This window comes from Rattus norvegicus, chromosome 3 (assembly GCF_021556685.1).
Source record: "Rattus norvegicus strain SHRSP/BbbUtx chromosome 3, alternate assembly SHRSP_T2T, whole genome shotgun sequence".
Taxonomy (NCBI): Eukaryota; Metazoa; Chordata; class Mammalia; order Rodentia; family Muridae; genus Rattus; species Rattus norvegicus.
The window spans coordinates 51259532-51282520 of NC_141536.1; the positions used below are offsets into that span (position 1 = coordinate 51259532).

Genomic DNA, 22989 nt, shown 5'->3' on the forward strand with positions numbered 1-22989 from the left:
TTCATATTAACTCATTTTGTCTACCTTCATCAGCCACTCTATCCAAGGTTGTCACCACTCTCCTAGAGTACACGCACCCCTCTATATCTTTGGGTTTTACATCTGAGGATTCAACCAACAGTGCACTTAAATATATTTAGAAAAATAAAAAAAAATATATAAAAAAGTAATGTAAATAAAAATAGTACAAAATTATTCATACAACACTTACATTATAGTAGGATTATAAGCTATTTTTATCTCATTTAAAATGTACAGGAGGATGAACATTGTATTCAAATATTAAATCATTTCATATGAAATATATGGGCATCTACAAATTTCCATTTCTTCTGGAAAGTTCTGGAACCAATTCCAAAATAGTACCAAGGAGCAACTAGCTTCTATGCCACAGTATATATCCTAACTAATCTTCCATGTGTAATTTGAAATTTTTCAATTGAGCCCATTGGTAGCTTCCTATCTGTAGGGAATTGTTTCTCATGGGAGATTTGACAATCCCTAAGCATAATTCACTTGCTATATCTGAATACATGGTGACAGCGGTTTCTGACATTAAGTGAGCAAAAACTGGGAGTGCTGCCTAGCATCGTCAGAATGGAGAATAGGTCCCTGAAATAAAGAAACTAAGCAACCCCAGATGCCAATGGTAACAAGGTTAACAAAACCCTTCAGTACCTTTCTATTTGACTAAGCCTGGAGTAGTCAAAAAGTCCTTCCCTGACCCTTGGTCATTTGTAACTCATCCAGCTCTATGTTTTCTCTCAGAATCTTTGTAACCATATTTCCATGTGCTGTGACTTCTCCCGTATTAGAATATTTACATGTGCACTAGAAAAACCACATTTATTCTTAAAAGATTATCTGTGTATTATTTTCGCTGGAGAACCTTTGCATAATTTATTCACTAGGGCAAATTCTCCTGAGTCCGTGTTTATAAATCTGTAGAATTTTTATGTGATTTACTATGATTTGGCTCTCTCGCAAGGATGGAAACCACAAATGTGGGTAGACGTATTCCTTTCGGTTGGATACCATTGACAGCAGGCTTGATTCAAAGCTCCTCTTTGTCAAGTGTTTCACTTACTTATTTTCCCAAACATTCATTTATGCACTTATTGAGATGTGGAGATTTGCTCAAAGCAACTCATGTGTAGAGCTCAGTGCATAAAAGAGATGAAAAGGGACTACGCCAGCGCACCTCTTTGACAACCTCATCTCGGATACATTTTACAGCTCTCCATGGTCCTGAAGAACGTATATCAGAATGACATGGTACTGTGACTGAGGCTCAGACACAGGCTTAGTACATTCGCATGTGAAATGTCACTGACATCCCTTAACCTCAGTATACAATAGACTCTAGATACTGTGACTTCCACATTGAGAATATCAATATTATACGAGTCATTTTCATCACTGCCTGAAACGTTTATTTCAACAGTGTCAACAAGTCACACTTTTTGTATCTATATATGAAAATAATATTATTCTTTCAAGACATTAACCCTGGTCCATAGACTGTGTTCATCTTTCAATTCTTTTCCAAATTTAATTGGTTTCTGAAAAAACAATTTGGATATTTTCATTTTCTCTTTGACAGAAAGCTGGCATCTGCTTCAGCCTAATGCATCAATATAGGCTAGGAACATTTGGATATTTAATAATTCACAGAAGCACTAATATTAAAAGCTGTGCTTTGAAAATTTTAAACCTCTACCCTGCTTTCTCTTGTAAATTATTTAGTCCAGTTAAAGTTCTCAGTAATGAAACCTAAATATCATATATTTTGAGAGTCTTTAATAAAATAAATATTATATGGATACATAGATTGAAGAAAAACATACTAACGAGTTATTTTTCCAGTTAGTTTGTCTTTCCTAACAATGGGATTAAAATTGAATGTTAGTTTTCATGAAACGGTGAGTTTATTTTGGCTGAAGCTTCCAGATGGTTAGAGCCCATGATGGAGCTAGGATGGCAGCAGGCGGCTGGAGCAAGAATTTGGTTTGGCCACATGTCATTGCCATATCAGGAAACAGAAAAAAGTACAATCTGGAAAATATTTAAAAATCTTTAGACATCTCATTAACTTGACTCTTCCAGAACAACCTTTTAAAAGCAAGGTTACTGCAAAGTTCGAATAGAAATACAGCCCCAAGTTCAAACAAAAATGTTATTAAGCAGCTATTAAAATATTTTCAATACGTTTACTGATTTAAAATTATGGAATTTAGCTTCTTAAACTGTGCTCATTTCCTACATTCTATAATATTAATTCTAGTTATTTAGCATGATTGGATGGGTGTGTTTCTTTATATTACTCAATTTATAATACATGGAATGCTAGATTTTATGCTTAAATATTTTTCGCCTTTTTCTTGGGAACCCTTTATCACTACACACTTGATTACTATCTGAAGGAAGCAATTTCATAATCTCTCTGAACTGACAAACTGTGCTCACTATATTGTGGTTGAATATGTCTGTAATTCGGGAGCTCTGTAATTGCTAAGATTATCATTATAGGGTGAGCATGACATTAAAAAAACTCATTTCCTTCTGTCTTTAGCATATAATTTTGATATATGGCTATTTTCTGCAAGTCCCTCATTGACATTTCTCAGTCCCAGGAAGTTGCATCTATTAACATGTATTACTCTGTATTGTGACCGTTATTTTCACTTTATGAGGAGGAGAGAACACACACATAAAAGTAAAGCTAATTCAGAAATGGAACCAGAGGCAGAGAAGTAAACTAACCGTCAGATGTGTGTTTGCAGTTCTTGGCAAAGTTATCAAAATTTTCCCCAAAGCATATTGGAAAACATCACTCATGCTGGAGACCCCCTCCTTCCATCAATCCTGCTTTCTAAGTCCCCGAAAACCACATCTGTTCCCCACTGATAGCTTTTAAAACGTTTGCCTTTAATGTCTCCTAACAGGAAGTGGAAATTGGGCGAAGTCTGTGCTCACCAACATTTAGGAGTCACCCTGGGAGCCAAGCTGATGATTCTGTGAGAGACTCAGTCCTGAAAAGTGAACAAATACCTTTGGACAAGATGTTACCCAAGAGTGGCCGTAGCCCCACCATGGAAGGTTAGCGCCAACATCTTAATGTGTTTTCTGATATTGGACTCTGCAAACTATAAGTGCTTCATTTAAAAATTAACAAGAAAATTGATGGCAACATAGAGACTAAAATATTTAATTCAGAGATAACAGTGCAACATGATAATGCTTCCATATCCATTAAAATATTTTTTCAGGTCAACATACATTTTCAATATTAGACTGAAACCATGAATTTCACAATTATCTGCTTTTCCTTTTGTGAAAATATAAAAATCATATTTCTCTTTCTCAGTGTGAGTTATAAAATGATAAAATATATGCAACTGTCAGTGGCAAAAATGAAACAGTAAATAACAATGACCTGAGTATCTTTTTCATGCAATTAGATTAAATGTGTCTAATAAATGTGGAATAAAAAGAGACATGACACTGTCACATTCTAAGATGAAGACACATAAATGTGATAAATGATTTACAAATGCTATTAAATATTAGTGGCTCGTATGTTAGCAATTGAGCTGCTAATATATTTTTGACAATGATAGTAATTTATTTAAAAGTACAGTTGTTTATTATCTGTTATGATCAGACATGTTCTGAATATTTTCAGTCTTAGCCAAGTATTCCATAGTGTGGGTTTTGTAATAGTTTTTGACAAAATTATTTGTGCTTTCAGACTATTTACTGGAATATCTATATATGTCTCAAACTGTCTCATTTCTAGCCAACAAGAACATTGTTAACTAAGTCTATGAAATCTTCCACCTTATAGTTTTGGGAAAGAATATTGACTAGTTTATGGAATGCTTCGGATTGTAAGCCTTTCTGTTTAAAATGTTTTCTGTGAATCAGTCTACAAACATCAGCTAGGTTGTCATTAGAAATGCAGAATTCTTAGGTTCACAATGGTTCTACACAACCTTGAGTGGTTCTCATTAAACCTTAAGAAGCTATATTTTATGACAGTACAAACTGATCCTTACTATATAAATTTACATGTGGCTCAGCCCATTCTGATTCCATTTAGCTTAACTATGTAATTTAGGGTGGGCAGTGGGTGTAAGAAGAGGGAAGTTTGCTAATGATATATGAGTCTTTAAATGCATATGAATTGGTGTCTCCATCTCTGGCCCCTCTAAGTTTACTTAGGCATAACTAAGTGATGTCCTAAACCAAGTATCAACCTTTAAGGTCCCCCACCCACTTGTCTATTTATCCTGTGATTAAACTTAGTTTGCACAAGGTTGAATGCAAGTGGAAGATAAGCAAAAAGATAGTCGAGGTTCAAAAGGAGGGTTTGAAGAGTGTCTTCCCCAGGGCCTGATATTGTGAGCCTGTGGAGATCTTAGCATGGAGATGCAAAACTGAGGCCTACTAGCTGATGGGAGTTGTGAGACCGTAATTCCACTCACACCTCCTGCTCACCATTGTGTCCTTCTTTTCCCAGGCAAAGGTTTTCAGTAACACTTTGGTTTTATAGACTTAGAGATTGTATCTTCCGGGATATTTATTATTTGGTTTCAAGCAAGACAAATTTGTGTTTAGACTATATTTTTATAGTTCCGACCTTTTATACACCATTCCAATTCCTACCAGAACCACCTTCCTACCATACCCAGTTTGTGTCCACCCCCCCTTTTTTTTTAATCCATGTAATCCAATTTATGTCCAAATATCCTTGGATGTGTGCCTTTCCATTAGAGTGTCATTGACTTCCTAGGAACAACTCTTTTTTTATTTTTTAATTTTTATTTGTTTTTTTTCTTTTCTTACATTTCAATCCTTGTCCCCTTTTCTGGTCTCCCCTCCACAATTCCCCCATCCCATCCCTCTTCTCCTTTCCCTCTATGAGAGTCTTAATTATTTTATTTATTTGCATGCCAACTGTTGCTCCTTCCCCCTACCCCTCACAGAGTTCTTCTCCTCTCCCTTTCACTTCTGAGAGGTTGTCCCCTGGTATTCCCCACTCCATGGGGCATCAAGACTCTACATGATTAGAGGAATCTTGTCCCACTGAGGCCAGAAAAGCTAGTCCTCTGCCAAGGACTAGCAAGTCTGTGCCAAGGACCTCAAACCAGCCAGTGCATGTTCTTTGGTTGGTGGCTTAGTCTCTAGGAGGTCCCAAGGATCCAGTTAGTTGACCCTCTTGGTCTTCCTATGGGCTTGCCATCACCTTCAGTTCCTTCAATCCTTCCCCTAATTCTTCCATAGAGGTCCCTGACCAATGCTTGGCTGTATATGCAGCTGTCTTAGTCAACTGCTGGTAGAACCTCTTAGAGGACAGCCAAGCTAGGCTGCTGTCTGCAAGCACAACATAACATCACAGTGTCAGGCTCTGGTGCCCACCCATGGGATAGATCCTTGGTCGGGGAGGTCACTAGTCAGCCATTTATCCAGTCCCAAAATGACATGCAGGATATGTACTTACTGAAAAGTAGATATTAGCTAAAAAGTACAGAATACCCATGAAACATCCAATAGACCATAAGAAGTTAAACAAGGAGGAAGGTCCAAGTGAGGATGCTTCAATCCCACTTAGAAGGGGAAACAAAATAAGCATAGGAGGCAGAGGGAGGGAGATACAGGGGGACAAGATCAGGTGTGGGGGAGACAGGAGAGAATCCTAGAGGGCTAGGAGAATGAAAGGAAGTATGGACGTGCCGGGGTCAGGGGTTTCTAGAAAGTCTCAGAGACCTGGGGTGAGGGAGGCTCCCAGGACTCAATATGGGTGACCTTAGCTGAAATGTTCAACAGTGGGGTTACGGAACCTGAGGAGACTGTCACCAGTAGTTAGACAGGGCCCTCAGTGGAGGGATGGGGACTCCAACTCACCTTCATAATTTTTGACCCAAAATTGTTCCTGTCTTAAAGACATGCAGGAACAAAAATGGAAGAGAAACATTTTTGAAAAAAAAAAATCAAAAAACAAAACAAACAACAAAAAACAACCACCAACAACAAAACAAAACAGAAAGCAAACAAAACTCATCCTCCATCTCCTAGAAGCCATCAATTGGCAATAGTTGTTCAACTAAGACCGACCTGTCAGGCTCAATTCCCCTCTCCAGGATAGGATTGGAGTTTATATCTTTTTGTTGTTGTTGTTAAATTTTTAAATAATTTGACATATCAAGAACTAAACATGAAACTCAAAGAAGAAAAGAAATGTAATAGGATAAACATTGATAATTTTATTTTGGTTTTCTTTTTTCTGTGCTACAAAAATAACCTCAGACTTATAAGTTACTATTTTTAAAAGAAGAAATTTCTTTCACTATGAGATATTTTGAATACTTCCTTGGTGCCCATATATTTGACTCTGAATGTGGTTATACATTATTTCCCTCATGTTGATTAGCATTGACTAAGCTTAACAAAACCTAGACTACCAGAGTATATTGCCAGTGCTTCCCTGTTGCAAAAAGTTGTTTTTATCCAAGGATATAAACATATTCGCCAGGATAGTATGAAAACTGACAGGTTTCAGAGTTTGACAGTGTGAGTTAATCCAATGCACTTGTTCTCAACCTGTAGGTCTCAACTGCTTTGGGAACAGAATGACCTATTCACAATGGTAATATATCAGATATCCTGTATATCAGGTATTTACATCGTGATTCACAACAGTAGCATAATTATAGTTTTGAAATAGTAATGAAATCATTTCATAGTCCAGGGTCACCACATTATGAGAAACTGTGTTAAAAGGCCATGGCATTAGGATTGTTGAGAACCACTTCTCGAATGTGGTCAAATAATATTTAAGCATTTAAGTAATTAACCATAAAAATACCAAGTTGAATCAGTACTTACCCATTCTTTCATAAACTTTTGTAATTATAGTTACAAAATCATATATAAATATACTTACGATACACTAGTGATATTGGATATATCTTATAGTTTTAAATTTTAGTAAATAATATGATTTATAACTCCATCCCAGAATGATCAGTACACTTTGGCTTAATTCCAAACACCTGTCCACCCAAATACAAGCCTTGGAAAACACTGAAAGGAACTTGTTCATTGCCCCCAATTTCTATGCTTCATAATCTACTCCCAGATTCCCATGTGTATTGAATTTCCTTCGGCATCTATTTGTTTTTTTCCACATTCTTCACTTATGAACTAATGTCAAGCAAAGCTTGTATGTTAGTACATTCCATTCATGCTTTCTATAAAACAGATTTAATCAGCTAGTATTTGTAATGACTTTCAGAAGACTTAATAAATTTAAATACAACTTGAAAAATTTGAAATTTGATGGATTTTGGCAATGATATAGATATGGGAGAAAAGCAACTAGAAGACATTATTTTCACTTTATAAAATAAACATCTTTTTTCACTTCTGAGATTATAAGAATTTGTCCCTTTCCTTGTCTCCCTTCAAACCTTCCCATATATGCCTCCTTTCTATCTTTCAAATTCATGACCTCTTGCTACTCATGGTTGTTACATGCATATATTGAGCAGTTTGTATATATGTATATTTACTCCTAAATATATTTAATATTATTCTTAGTATGTTTTCAAGTCAGACCATTTGGTATTGGGTAAGCTATTGGTGTACTCTTCTCTGGAGGGTATTATTTCTCCCGCCCCTGACCCACAGTATTCCTCAGTTGCCTATAGCTCATCGTGTAGGGCTGAGTCCTTTGGAGTTCTTACCCCCATACTCTTTGTCACGTCTGTTGGTGTCATCCTGGTCTAGCTCACATTTGGGCAGTCATGTCGGTGAGGCTTTATGGCTTTAGCTTCTGATATTACCAGGAGACACAATTTCACAGCGAACTCCCCAGGCCTCTGGTTTTTACAGTCTTTCCATCCCCCCTTCTGCAATGTTTCCTGGATCCTAGGTGCAGAAAGAGTCTTTAGATGTATCCATTAGAACCGTGTTCTACAAGTCTACAGTTGGATTAGCTGTGGCTTTCTATAGAAGTCTCTGTCTGCTGGAAACAGGAGAAAAATAAACACCTTTAATAGAAAAATCCAAAAAAAATCTTAAAAAATTGTTTCAAATTTCAACGTTATCAAATGGCCCGGCACACATTTATTACTTGCTTTCTGTTTCTAACTAATGAGCACAGCCTACAAAGATATAGCAGCATAGTGAGCACCACAGGATGGATACAGTGCTGAGATATTTTAATTGTTGCGGGATAATTTTAAAGGTTTACGTCATGAATTTTAGTCTTTCTCATCTGGTCCATCTGCCATGTTCCTCTGTCTCCCACTGACACCCTTCTTCTGAAGAAGTCTACCTCATCCTAGCCTGTGCTCTTTTTGTATATAGCCCATTAAGTTTAATTAGAATTTCTTGCCTGAGTGTAGATAGAAAGTTAATTGCTGGAATATGGGAAATCTATCTGTGGCTGTGGTATTGAAAAAATATTACTCTTTTGTCAATAGTTATGGTTAACTAATAGTACCCAGAGATCCGTGAAATTTCACGGATCCCTCTGACTTCTATTGAGTTGCTCCTGTTGCTTGACAAAACAATCCTCTCCCAGGTATGTCACCAATAACAGCAAAGAGTAGCTTCATGAAATAGCTTGATTTCTTGGTTTACTTACAGAAAAACATAATGATCTGCCAGTTTACATCACTAAAAACCCAAAACAGCATAAACAGAGATACACGAGACTGCATGTCCGTAGGGACTGTCACCATGCAGCCTCCTTCCTCCCAGCAATTGTCTACTACATATTTAAACATAAGGTGGGGTCACATTAGTCTTGAATGTTCAGTGTGCTTCCTGAAGCTTCTTCATTCTCTTTCTGAGCCTTACAAAGCTTCCCTTCTCAATGTAGGCAGCAATGTTTCAATTTGGAATAAATAGTTTCACAGTAGATACTACAAGTGGAAGACTTCACTCCTGACCACTTGAGATGGCCCATGGCCACAGGATGTAAATGACAGTGTTTTGGAAAACTACTTTCAAGAATGTATATAAAATTGTACATAAAGCATAATGTATTTTGTGCCTACGTTTTGATTCTGTAACTAAGATGTCTCCTTATGTACATACAAATGTTCTAAAATCTAGGGGATATTCCCTAATCCAGAATACTTTGCTTGCTTTTACTTTTGTTCTTTAAATAATAGTTTCAGTTTTAATCTTCTAAATCATCAGTGTGAAATGCTGACATATAATATACATATTCAGATTCACTAACTCAAGGTATTTGCTAGAAGCTTTGGGAATTACCTGATGGATTTCTCTTTATTCTACTTGATTACAGCTAAATTCATCTTCATTCTTTTGCTTTTTGGATATTTTTATTTACATTTCAAATGTTATTCCCTTTCCAGGTTTCCCGTCCATAAATCCCCTATCACATTTCCCCTCCCTCTTCTTCTACAAGGGTTTTCCCCCTCCCCAACCACCTTCCTTCCCATCCTGACATTCCGCTACACTGAGGGGGTACCAGCCTTGGCAGGACAAGGGCTTCCCCTCTGATTGGTGCCCAACAAGGTCACCCTCTGCTACATATGCAGCTGGAGCCATGGGTCTGTCCACGTGTAGTATTTGGGTAGTGGTTTAGTCGTGGGAACTCTGGTTGGTTGGTATTGTTCTTACGGAGTTGCAAGCCCCTTCAACTCCTTTAAACCTTTCTCTAACTCCTCCAATGGGAACCCCCTCTCAGTTCAATGTTTTGCTGCTAGCATTTGCCTCTGTATTTGTCATGCTCTGGCTGAGCCTCTCAGGAGACAGCTATATCAGGCTACAATCATCCAGTCAGCATACATTTTTTGACTTCATCAAGGTTTGGTGAATGTGTGTGTGTGTGTGTGTATATATATATATATATATATATATATATATATGTGTGTGTGTGTGTGTGTGTGTGTGTGTGTATACATGTAGGTATGTATATATATATACATATATATATATATATATATATATATATTCCAAACAACTTTGTCTCCATATCTCCTCCTATGAATATTTTTTTCTCCCTCTTAAGAAGGACTGAACCATCTGTGCTTTGGTCATTCTTCTTCTTAAGCTTAATGTGGTATACCATGTGTATTTTTCTATGATTGGGTTACCTCACACATGATGACATTTTCTAGTTCCATCCATTTGCCTATGAATTTCATGAAGTCTTTTTTTTTGACAGCTGATTAGCACTGCATTTTGCAGATATACCGCACTTTCTGTATCCATTCCTCTGTTGCAGGGCATCTGGGTTCTTTCCAGATTATGGCTATCATAAATAGAACTGCTATGAATACAGTGGAGCATGTTTCCTTTTTATATGTTGGAGCATCATTTGAGTTTATGCCCAGGAGTGGTAAAGCTAAATCCTCAGGTAGTACTATATCCAATTTTCTAAGGAACCTCCAGAGTGGTTGTACCAGCTTTTAATCCCACCAACAATGGAGGAGTGTTCCTCTTTCTCGACATCCTCACCAGTATCTGTTGTCACCTGAGTTTTGGATCTTAGCCATTCTGACTGGTGTGAGGTGGAATCTCAGGATTGTTTTGATTTGCATTTCCCTGATGACTAAGGATTTGAACATTTATTAGATGCTTCAAGCCCATTCAATATTCCTCAGTTGAAATTTTTTTATTTAGCTCTGTACCCCATTTTTAATAGGGTTATTTGACTCTTTGGAGTCTAAGTTCTTGAGTTCTTTGGATATATTGGATATTAACCCGCTATCAGGTAAAGATCTTTTTCAATCTGTTGGTTGCTGTTTTGTCTTAATGACAGTGTCTTTTGTCTTACAGAAGCTTTGCAATTTTATAAGGTCCCATTTGTCGATTCTTGATCTTAGAGCATAAGCTACTGGTGTTCTGTTCAGGAAATTTTCCCCTGCGCTTATGTGTTTGAGGCACTTCCCTACTTTCTCTTCTATTAGTTTGAGTGTATCTGGTTTGATGTGGAGGTCTTTGATCATTTGGACTTAATCTTTGTACAGGGTGATAAGAGTGGATCGATCTGGGATTGGGGATTTAGCTCAGTGGTAGAGCGCTTGCCTAGCAAGCGCAAGGCCCTGGGTTCAGTCCCCAGCTCCAAAAAAAAAAAAAAGAAAAAAAAAAGATTGGATCATTCTGCATTTTTCTACATGCTGACCTCCAGTTGAACCAGCACCATTTGATGAAAATGCTATATTATTTTTCACTGTATGGTTTTAGCTCCTTTGTCTTAGGTGTGTGGGTTCATTTCTGGTTCGTCAGTTCTAGTCCACTGATCTATCTGTCAATACCATACAGTTTTTATCACTATTGCTCTGTAATACAGCTTGAGGTCAGGGATGGTAATTACCCCAGAAGTCCTTTTATTGTTGAGGATAGTTGTCCATATCCTGGGTTTTTTGTTATTTCAGATGAATTTGCAAATTGCTCCTTCTAACTCTATGAAGAACTTAGTTGGAATTGGGTGAGGATTGCATTGAATCTGTAGACCACTTTTTGCAAAATAACCATTTTTACTATATTAATCCTGCCGATCCATGCGCATGAGAGATCATTCAATCTTCTGAGGTCTTCTTCAATTTCTTTCTTCAGAGATTTGAAGTTCTTGTCACAGATCTTTCACTTACTTGGTTAAAGTCACACTGAGGTATTATATATTATTTGGGACTATTGTGAATGGTGTCATTTCCCCAATTTCTTTCTCAGCATGTTTATCCTTTGAGTAAAGGAAGGCTACTGATTTGTTTGAGTTAATTTTATACCCAGCCACTTTGCTGAAGTTGTTTATCAGGCTTAATAATTCTCTGGTGGAACTTTTGGGGTCACTGAAGTATACTATCATCCACAAATAGTGATATTTTGACATCTTCATCTTCCTTTCCAATTTGTATCCCTCTGCCCCTCCTCCTTTGGTTGTCTGATTGCTCTGGCTAGGACTTCAAGTATTATATTATTGAATAAGTAGGGAGAGAGTAGGCAGCCTTGTCTAGTCCCTGATTTTAGTGGGATTGCTTCAAGCTTCTATCCATTTAGTATAATGTTAGTTACTGGTTTGCTGTATAATGCTTTTACTATGTTTAGGTATGGCCCTTGAATTCCTGATCTTTCCAGAACTATTATCATGAAGGGATGTTGAATTTTGTCAAATGCTTTCTCAGCATCTAATGAAATGATCATTTCTTTGTGTTTGTTTATATAGTGGATTACATTGATGGATTTCCATACATTGAACCATTCCTGTATCCCTGAGATGAGGCCTACTTGATTATGATGGATGAGCGTTTTGATGTGTTCTTGTATTCAGTTTGATCTGATAGGATGCATGAGATTATTTCAGTCTTCTAGTGTCTGTTGAGGCCTGTTTTGTGACTTATTATATGGTCAGTTTTGGAGAAGATACCATGAGGTGCTGAGCAGAAGGTATATTCTTTTGTTTTATGAAATGTTCCATAAGTACTTGTTAAGTCCATTTGGTTCATAACTTCTCTTAGTCTCTCCATGTCTCTGTTTAGTTTCTGTTTCCATGATCTGTCCATTGCTGAGAGTGGGGTATTGAAGTCTCCCAATGTTATTGTGTGAAGTTCAATTTGTGCTTTGAGCTTTAGTAAGGTTTCTTTTACAAATGTGAGTGCCTTTTCATTTGGAGCATAGATGTTCAGAATTGAGAGTTATCCTGGTGGACTTTTCCTTTGATGAGTATGAAGTGTCCTTTCTTATCTTTTTGATAACTCTTGGTTGAAAGTCAATTTTATTTGATATTGGGATGGCTACTCCAGCTTGTTTCTTGGGACTGTTTGCTTGGAAAATTGTTTTCCAGCCTTCTACTCTGAGGCAGTGTCTGTCTTTGTCTCTGAGGTGTGTTTCCTTTATGTAGCAAAATACTGGGTCCTCTTTACATATCCAGTATGTTAGTCTATGTCTTTTATTGGGGAATTGAGTCCACTGATATTAAGAAATATTAAGGAATAATGACTGTCGTTTGCTATTATTTTTGCTGTTAGAGGTAGAATTGTTTGTGGGTCTCTCTTCTTTGGGGTTTGTTGCAAGAAGATTACTTTCTTGCTTTTTCTAGAGTGTAGTTTCCCTCCTTGTGTAGGAGTTTTCCATCTAATATCCTTTGTAAGGATGGATTTGCAGAAAGATATTGTGTAAATTCGGTTGTGTCATGGAATATCTTGATTTCTTCATCTATGTCAATTGAGTGTTTTGCTGGATATAGTAACCTGGGATGGCATTTGTGTTCTCTTTGGATCTGTATGACATCTACCCAGGACCTTCTGGCTTTCATAGTTTCTAGTGAGAAGTCTGGTATAATTCTGATAGGTCTACCTTTATAGGTTACTTGACCTTTTTCCCTTACTACTTCTAATATTCTTTCTTCATTTTGTGTGTTTGGTGTTTTTGACTATTATGTGATGGGAGGCATGTCTTTTCTCCAATCTATTTGGAGTTCTATAGGCTTATTGTATGATTATGCACATCTCTTGGTTTAGGTTAGGGAAGTTTTTTTTTTCTATAATTTTGTTGAAGACATTTACCGGCCCTTTAATTTGGGAGTCTTTACTCTCTTCTATACCTATTATCCTTAGGTTTGACCTTCTCGTTTTGTCCTGGATTTCCTGGATATTTTTGGGTTAGGAGCCTTTTGCATTTTACATTTTCTTTGTCAGTTGTGTCAGTATTTTCTGTGGTATCTTCTGCCCCTGAGATTCTCTCTTCTATCTTTTGTATTCTGTTGGTGATGTTTGCATCTATAACTCCTGATCTTTTTCCAAGGTTTTCTGTGTCCAGGGTTGTCTCCCTTTCTGATTTCTTTATTGTTTCTGTTTCCATTTTTAAATCTTGGATGGTTTTGTTCAGTTCCTTCACCTCTTTGGTTGTGTCTTTCCTGTAATTCTTTAAGGAATTTTTGTGTTTCCTCATTAAGGACTTCTACTTGTTTACCTGTGTTGTCCTGTATTTCTTTAAAGGAATTAGTTATGTCCTTCTTAAAGTCCTCTATCATATCATATCTCATCATGAGATATGACTTTAAATCCAAATCTTGCTTTTCAGGTGTGTTTGGATATCTAGTGTTTGCTTTGGTGGGAAAACTGGGCTCTGATGATGCCAAGTAGTCTTGGTTTCTGTTGCTTAGGTTCCTGTGCTTGCCTCTCACCATCAGGATATCCCTTGCTGTCTCTGACTGTGGTTTGACCCTCCTGTAAGCCGGTGTGTCAACACTCCTGTAGACCTGTTTTCTTACAGCTGGATCTGGGTACAGAGAGCTGTAGGACCAGTACAGCTCAGGGTGCAGGCAGAAATCGGAAGGGTCCTTTCTCAAACTGCTTCTGGGTTTGTGTATCCTGAGGCCTTCAGGTGGGTCCCTCTGGTCATAAGAGTTGGTCTTTCCTCTGCCCTCAGATGTATCTGTGATCCTAGTGACTGACTTTCAGCTCTGGGTGCAGGCAGAAACTGAAAGTATCCTGCCCCTGACTGCTCCTAGTTTCCTGTACCCAAAGGACACTAGTCTGGTTCCTCTTGGGTCAGGAATATGAGCAGAAGTAGAGTTCTCCCCTGAGCTCTCAAGAATGTCTGCACTTCTGAGAGTCCAGCTCTCTCACCCACAGAATTTGGATGCAGAGAACTGTGGAACCAGTTTAGTTCCAGGCACAAGCAGAAACTCAAAGTGTTCTGCCCAAGACTGCACCTGGGTTTGTGTGACGTGAGGCCTACAGGTGGGTTGCTCAGAGCAGAAGTGTTGGTCTTACCTCTTCTCTTAGGTGCATCAGTGCTCTCATCTTTAATCTTATAATTGCCATTCATCTCCGAACTATTTTTCCAATGAAATATTTTGTTCTTGTCAGTTTTCTTTTACTTTTTAAATTGTGGGATTTTTCTAATTATTAATATTTCTAAAATATTTAAGCAAAGAGGACTCTATTTTGTATATTGTTTTTTTATTTAAGTCCTATTTTAGAACAATAATACTCACTAGGAATTTACTGAATAATAAGAGTAGTGTACTGTTTCTGTGTTAGTGGTAACCGCTAGCCCACTGTCTACAATGCCTTTGAGAAGTAGATTACAGCCAGGTCACTTTATGAATCCTGTGGATCTTTATAGTGATGGTGTGTGGTCAGCATTGACAAAGGGTAACTTATTTCCAAGGAACTCACTGTCCATCTTCCCTTTTGAAGTTAAGTCCTGGTTCTGCCTCCCAGCCTCATGCTTCCAGAAATGAGACTCAAACTCAAATTACATTTACAAATACTTTAGCCATAAAGCTAGGCTCCACTCTGAGTAGATCACAACTAAAGATATCCATTTATTTTAATCTATATTGTGCCACATGGCTGGTTACCTGAGCTCAGGTACTATGTGTCAATGCAACTCGATAAAGCACATTTTAAACAATCTTTGGGAGATATCAGATCCCCCTTCTGATTATGAGCATTTTCTTCAAAGTACTGTTAGGCTTTTTATAATGGCTTGATCTGTAGGACTGTAAGCTATAACCAGAATAGGCTTCCTGCCATAAAACCATAGAATTGTTGTATTTTAATAGACTTATATGTCTAAACATCATCAGCTTTGATCTGTAAAGCCACTTCCAACACAGCCATTAGCTGTAATAAATGTGCGATCTCATCTCACAACTCAAGGTAGAAATCCACGGAAACTCCAAACATGTATCAACTGCATGATGTGTCAACACTATTCTCCAAACACTATAAAATGAATCCTTTGTTTGTCTTTGCTTTACGTTAGCATCAATAAGCAGAATCTGGATCCTTAATTCAATATATTGCATCTCTGTGGGCTGACCTTCTAATTTCTCAAGCCCCTATGGAACCTTCCCATCTGAAATTATGCTGGGGTCTTTTGTTTTGCTTTGTTTTGTTTTGTTTTTTGATGCTATTGTAAGTTCCAGATTGGACTCCTTTGAGAAGTTCCTATTCTGACTAAAAGATTATTTCAACCTCTGTGTTATGGTCTCTAATCTCTTATCTAATTTCTCAGTGTCTTCTTCCACCATGTCTGTCTTATTCTGATCTCTCCCAAAGAGGAAATACAAAACTGTAATCATTGTAAAAATAACCATTTTTATGCTGATAAACGAAGCGAGATCATAAAGAATCCAGATGCAGTATGTCATTGTGTTTTCCTGCAACCTAAACACACACACACACACATACACACACACACACACACACACACACACACACACACACACACACACTGTTTTTCTTTTTAATTTCAAAATTTCTCCCTAAGGATTTTATTTTCTTATATTTTACTTAAATATTTCTCTCTATGATATTTCTTATATTTAGTCTCCCTTGTCTTTTATTATTCTTTAAATTCAATACTTTATTAGACTCTTGGGACCTTTCAGTTTGTACTTTGTGCTGTGTTAGCCACAACCCAGCTGTTCAGCTAGCTCAGAGCTCCTTGTTTGACCTTTTACCAGTCCTGGCTAGACTTCTCCAACTTGTCCTGCTTCTGTGCAACTTTATGCCTTCATCCTCAGACATCAGTAATCTCTGGCCCATGTATTCTGCCATGCTTGTCTCTCGCCAACAGAGGGCTGTAGATTCAGTAGACCCAAACTAAGCTGCCGTTTTTCTCCATAGGCCTCAGTATAAGCAATTCTTTCCACCAAGAAGAGTGCTGGCTTTCCAAAACAGCATGCATCTCTTGGGAGAAACACAGCCTCTGTTTCTATCACCCACTGAGCAAGTTGGTCTTCATAAGCAATAACTTGAAAGCTATGTTTTTGGGGAATGTTTTGGGTTATATCTCTACCTGGTAACTTATCGCAGATAGTTCAGTTTTATGCCTCATGTAAGGTGAGCCAAAATGAAATACAACCAATTAAAGCATGTCCTTAGCTAGCTTAAAGCTAAAGGAGACTCAGACTATGGTTATTTTATTTAGCTTTGACTGGTGAGTAGCCCCTAAGCATTAAAATACTAGCTGTTCATCTCATTTCCTTTACATGAAAATGTACGTTTGAAAAAGTATATGTAAGCAAGTAGAAAGAGAACCCATCAGTAAAATGGATAAATAGCAGCAATCAATATATTAAAATATTGCTTCCAGTCTCAACGACAGTCTCCTCTCTTTAGTCTTTTCCATTTATAAAACTAAAAAAAGATCATTTTCTCTGAGTTCCATTTGCAATAGACCAAAATGCAATGTTTTTTGTCATAGAAAGTAATATCTACTGTCAGCCTTTTCTCTATGACACCAATTCTACAGCATTTTTGTTTTGATCCCGTGACTCTCTACAGATCTGAAAGGAAATTATTTTCTAGATACTGAAGGTTAACAAAGTTAAATGAAAATGAGTAACAGAATACTTGAAAATTAATAACATCACTTCTTTATTAAAAAAATAATGGTGGGCTGCCCCAAGCCATTGCCAGTATGGCTGCTGTGTCATACTGCATCAGTAGGAGGCAGAGAGAAGAAACGGTATGTCTACTATACTCAGTGTTCTGAACTGTGAACATCTGAATGGTGAGTAGGCTAATCTTCCCTGAAAAAAAGCTAGCCCGAGGCAACGACCAGCAAGCCAGAGACTAGAAGAAACATACCTGGGACCATTGGCCATGGGTAGGAAAGACCCTAAGACAGACAACAATTGCAAAGGGCCACTCAGTTGACCTGGGACAGGAGCAAGCCTGAGATGACCACCAGACTGGCACTATGGGGTCCAGAAAGGGAGCTAGGCTGAGAAAATCCCCAGTCCAGTTACATGCAGGTCTTGGGGGCAGATTGTGCCAAGATGAGCCCTGCCCAGTGCCATAATGCATAAGAGGGTCATAGCACTCCCTGACACCATTCCTGAGATGACCCAGACACTTAGAAACCTTGACCACCACTAAGAGAATCAAGTAAATGGTGTAGAAATGGAAGAGAAAGAGAAACAGAAGGATGTGACCACAATGAAGAAAGACAGAATTGAAAACTCAAGAATAGTGAAAAATAGCCTGTGAGTAGCCAGTGATGTCACCTGAGACCATGACATGTTCATGGCCCTGCAACAACAGTGGTGTGTTACCACCCCAAAACAGCCATATGCTGTTCTGGGCTGCCACCAGGGACATGCTGATGTCTGAGGGCTGTGCAGAACAAGTTCCACCCCTCATAGGGGCATCATGGGAGACCTGGTTCCTGAAGCCTGAGAGCAGGAGAATTGACCCAGTCCCTAGACAGCTACAGTACAGAGGAGAAGGCCAGCACATTTCAGGAATTGCATGTGATCCAGCCCCAAGGGTATGACCAGGGGAGAGCTAGCCTTACCACTTGTCTCCAGTGAGATGGTGCATTGAAGGGAGAGACTTGCCATTTGCTCCCCACCCTCTCAGGCAGGCAGGAGACCTGGCTCTAGGGTCATGAGAGGAGGACAACTGATCTCGCCCCTCACCAGTTGCAGCACTTGTGGGGATGTGGGCCAGCCTGCCATGAGGGTGTGATCATGGCAGTGCTGGCCCAGCAACTTGTCTGCAGTGCAGAGGCATGGGGAGGTAGTGAAGCCCTTCGCAGTCCTTGACCCTTGCCACTTATGGCAGGCAGAAGAACTGGCTCTACACCTTACCTGGGCAGCATGGTAGAGCTTGCCAAGGATGTGAGGGTTGCAGATGAGTTTGTCCAAGGGCATGAGCACAAGAGAGTTGGCCCAGTCTCTTGTCTGTTTTGAGGTGGCACGCAATAGGGAGAGATGCTGTCCCCCAGGTCACAAAATTGCACTGGCTAGCTCCCTTACCAGTGCAGCATTCAAGAGAGAGGCCCCTGTACCTGAACTGAGCAGTAAGGCAGAGCTGGCCCTGTTTGTGGGGATTGCTGGTGAGCCCAACCTTAGGGCATGAAAGCTGGGCCAGTTCAGATATTTCTCAGGCTCAGTTTCAGAGCTGTGGATTGGACCACCCTAATATCCACCCCACTGATGACTAGCTGGAGTGCATTAAGGGGCTGACCCTACAGATCCACAACTACAGGATCTCCATAACACAGGCCAAAGTGAGGATATCTGAGAGGAGTCCCAGTAAGGTTCCAATACTGATAGAGTAGTAGAAGCCAGGGTCCTAATACCAAACCAAAGAGCCATTGCAATGAACATTTGCAATGAAAAGACTGAGAGCAAAATGGTACACTGTGGGACATACTGTCACACAACTCTGACAGTGAGGTTTTTGTTTTTTCCCCTGTTGGGAGGGGCTGTTAAAAGGTGGAGGGCAAATACACCCAGGAGGAGTAGAAGGCAGGAAATAATCAAACTCAGAGCTGAAATCAACCAAGTAGAAACAAAAAGGACCATAGAAAGAATCAATAGAACCAAAAGTTGGTTCTTTGAGAAAATCAACAAGATAGATAAACCCTTAGCCAGACAAACGAGAGGACACAGAGAGTGCGTCCAAATTAACAAAATCAGAAATGAAAAGGGAGACATAACTACAGATTCAGAGGAAATTCAAAAAATCATCAGATCTTACTATAAAAACCTATATTCAACAAAACTTGAAAATCTTCAGGAAATGGACAATTTCCTAGACAGATACCAGGTATCGAAGTTAAATCAGGAACAGATAAACCAGTTAAACAACCCCATAACTCCTAAGGAAATAGAAGCAGTCATTAAAGGTCTCCCAACCAAAAAGAGCCCAGATCCACACGGGTTTAGTGCAGAATTCTATCAAACCTTCATAGAAGACCTCATACCAATATTATCCAAACTATTCCACAAAATTGAAACAGATGGAGCACTACCGAATTCCTTCTACGAAGCCACAATTACTCTTATACCTAAACCACACAAAGACACAACAAAGAAAGAGAACTTCAGACCAATTTCCCTTATGAATATCGACACAAAAATACTCAATAAAATTCTGGCAAACCGAATTCAAGAGCACATCAAAACAATCATCCACCATGATCAAGTAGGCTTCATCCCAGGCATGCAGGGATGGTTTAATATACGGAAAACCATCAACGTGATCCATTATATAAACAAACTGAAAGAACAGAACCACATGATCATTTCATTAGATGCTGAGAAAGCATTTGACAAAATTCAACACCCCTTCATGACAAAAGTCCTGGAAAGAATAGGAATTCAAGGCCCATACCTAAACATAGTAAAAGCCATATACAGCAAACCAGTTGCTAACCTTAAACTAAATGGAGAGAAACTTGAAGCAATCCCACTAAAATCCGGGACTAGACAAGGCTGCCCACTCTCTCCCTACTTATTCAATATAGTTCTTGAAGTTCTAGCCAGAGCAATCAGACAACAAAAGGAGATCAAGGGGATAAAGATCGGAAAAGAAGAGGTCAAAATATCACTATTTGCAGATGACATGATAGTATATTTAAGTGATCCCAAAAGTTCCACCAGAGAACTACTAAAGCTGATAAACAACTTCAGCAAAGTGGCTGGGTATAAAATTAACTCAAATAAATCAGTTGCCTTCCTCTATACAAAAGAGAAACAAGCCGAGAAAGAAATTAGGGAAACGACACCCTTCATAATAGACCCAAATAATATAAAGTACCTCGGTATGACTTTAACCAAGCAAGTAAAAGATCTGTACAATAAGAACTTCAAGACACTGAGGAAAGAAATTGAAGAAGTCCTCAGAAGATGGAAAGATCTCCCATGCTCATGGATTGGCAGGATTAATATAGTAAAAATGGCCATTTTACCATAAGCAATCTACAGATTCAATGCAATCCCCATCAAAATACCAATCCAATTCTTCAAAGAGTTAGACAGAACAATTTGCAAATTCATCTGGAATAACAAAAAACCCAGGATAGCTAAAGCTATCCTCAACAATAAAAGGACATCAGGGGGAATCACTATCCCTGAACTCAAGCAGTATTACAGAGCAATAGTGATAAAAACTGCATGGTATTGGTACAGAGACAGACAGATAGACCAATGGAATAGAATTGAAGACCCAGAAATGAACGCACACACCTATGGTCACTTGATTTTTGACAAAGGAGCCAAAACCATCCAATGGAAAAGAGATAGCATTTTCAGCAAATGGTGCTGGTTCAACTGGAGGGCAACATGTAGAAGAATGCAGATCGATCCATCCTTATCACCCTGTACAAAGCTTAAGTCCAAGTGGATCAAGGACCTCCACATCAAACCAGACACACTCAAACTAATAGAAGAAAAACTAGGGAAGCATCTGGAACACATGGGCACTGGAAAAAATTTCCTGAACAAAACACCAATGGCTTACGCTCTAAGATCAAGAATCGACAAATGGGATCTCATAAAACTGCAAAGCTTCTGTAAGGCAAAGGACACTGTGGTTAGGACAAAACGACAACCAACAGATTGGGAAAAGATCTTTACCAATCCTACAACAGATAGAGGCCTTATATCCAAAATATACAAAGAACTCAAGAAGTTAGACCGCAGGGAAACTAATAACCCTATTAAAAAATGGGGTTCAGAGCTGAACAAAGAATTCACAGCTGAGGAATGCCGAATGGCTGAGAAACACCTAAAGAAATGTTCAACATTTTTAGTCATAAGGGAAATGCAAATCAAAACAACCCTGAGATTTCACCTCACACCAGTGAGAATGGCTAAGATCAAAAACTCAGGTGACAGCAGATGCTGGCAAGGATGTGGAGAAAGAGGAACACTCCTCCATTGTTGGTGGGATTGCAGACTGGTACAACCATTCTGGAAATCAGTCTGGAGGTTCCTCAGAAAATTGGACATGGAACTGCCTGAGGATCCAGCTATACCTCTCTTGGGCATATACCCAAAAGATGCCTCAACATACAAAAGAGACACGTGTTCCACTATGTTCATCGCAGCCTTATTTATAATAGCCAGAAGCTGGAAAGAACCCAGATGCCCTTCAACAGAGGATGGATACAGAAAATGTGGTACATCTACACAATGGAATATTACTCAGCTATCAAAAACAACGAGTTTATGAAATTCGTAGGCAAATGGTTGGAACTGGAAAATATCATCCTGAGTGAGCTAACCCAATCACAGAAAGACATACATGGTATGCACTCATTGATAAGTGGCTATTAGCCCAAATGCTTGAATTACCCTAGATCCCTAGAACAAACGAAACTCAAGACGGATGATCAAAATGTGAATGCTTCACTCCTTCTTTAAATGAGGAAAAAGAATACCCTTGGCAGGGAAGGGAGAGGCAAAGATTAAAACAGAGACTGAAGGAACACCCATTCAGAGCCTGCCCCACATATGACCCATACATATACAGCCACCCAATTAGAGAAGATGGACGAAGCAAAGAAGTGCAGGCCTACAGGAACCGGATGTAGATCGCTCCTGAGAGACACAGCCAGAATACAGCAAATACAGAGGCGAATGCCAGCAGCAAACCACTGAACTGAGAATAGGCCCCCGTTGAAGGAGTCAGAGAAAGAACTGGAAGAGCTTGAAGGGGCTCGAGACCCCAAAAGTACAACAATGTCAAGCAACCAGAGCTTCCAGGGACTAAGCCACTACCTAAAGACTATACATGGACTGACCCTGGACTCTGACCCCATAGGTAGCAATGAATATCCTAGTAAGAGCACCAGTGGAAGGGGAAGCCCTGGGTCCTGCTAAGACTGAACCCCCAGTGAACTAGACTATGGGGGGAGGGCGGCAATGAGGGGAGGGTTGGGAGGGGAACACCCATAAGGAAAGGGAGGGGGGAGGGGGATGTTTGCCCGGAAACCGGGAAAGGGAATAACTCTTGAAATGTATATAAGAAATACTCAAGTTAATAAAAAAAAAAAAAGGTGGAGGGCAGGTACAAGAGGAGGGATAGATGAGTGAGATTGGAACGCACGGTGTGAAATTCTCAAAGAACAAATAAAAAGATTTAAAAAAACTAAGAGTGGGAATGGGGTTGTCTCTGACTTTTTTGTCTGTTCTTGGGACCCTCATCCTCCTGCTGGGTTGCCTTATCCAGTCTTGATATGAGGGTTTGTTCC

The 22989-nt window shown here is 39.0% G+C and overlaps 1 protein-coding gene and 1 non-coding gene across 2 annotated transcripts in view; both read left to right on the forward strand.

Annotated features, from left to right (window-relative positions):
* The window catches only part of LOC147995491 (uncharacterized), a 209174-nt gene extending 206070 nt beyond the window's left edge, over nucleotides 1-3104 (forward strand). Inside the window, exon 3 of the mRNA XM_087655030.1 lies at nucleotides 2946-3104. Within this exon, the coding sequence (XP_087511156.1) occupies nucleotides 2946-3104 (159 nt within the window). The remainder of the gene's footprint in view (nucleotides 1-2945) is intronic.
* Nucleotides 3105-17399: 14295 nt separating this feature from the next.
* Nucleotides 17400-17531, forward strand: LOC120102067 (small nucleolar RNA SNORA17). Its single transcript, XR_015685168.1, has one exon. It is a non-coding gene; the product is annotated as a small nucleolar RNA SNORA17 (small nucleolar RNA).
* The last annotated feature ends 5458 nt before the right edge of the window (nucleotides 17532-22989 follow it).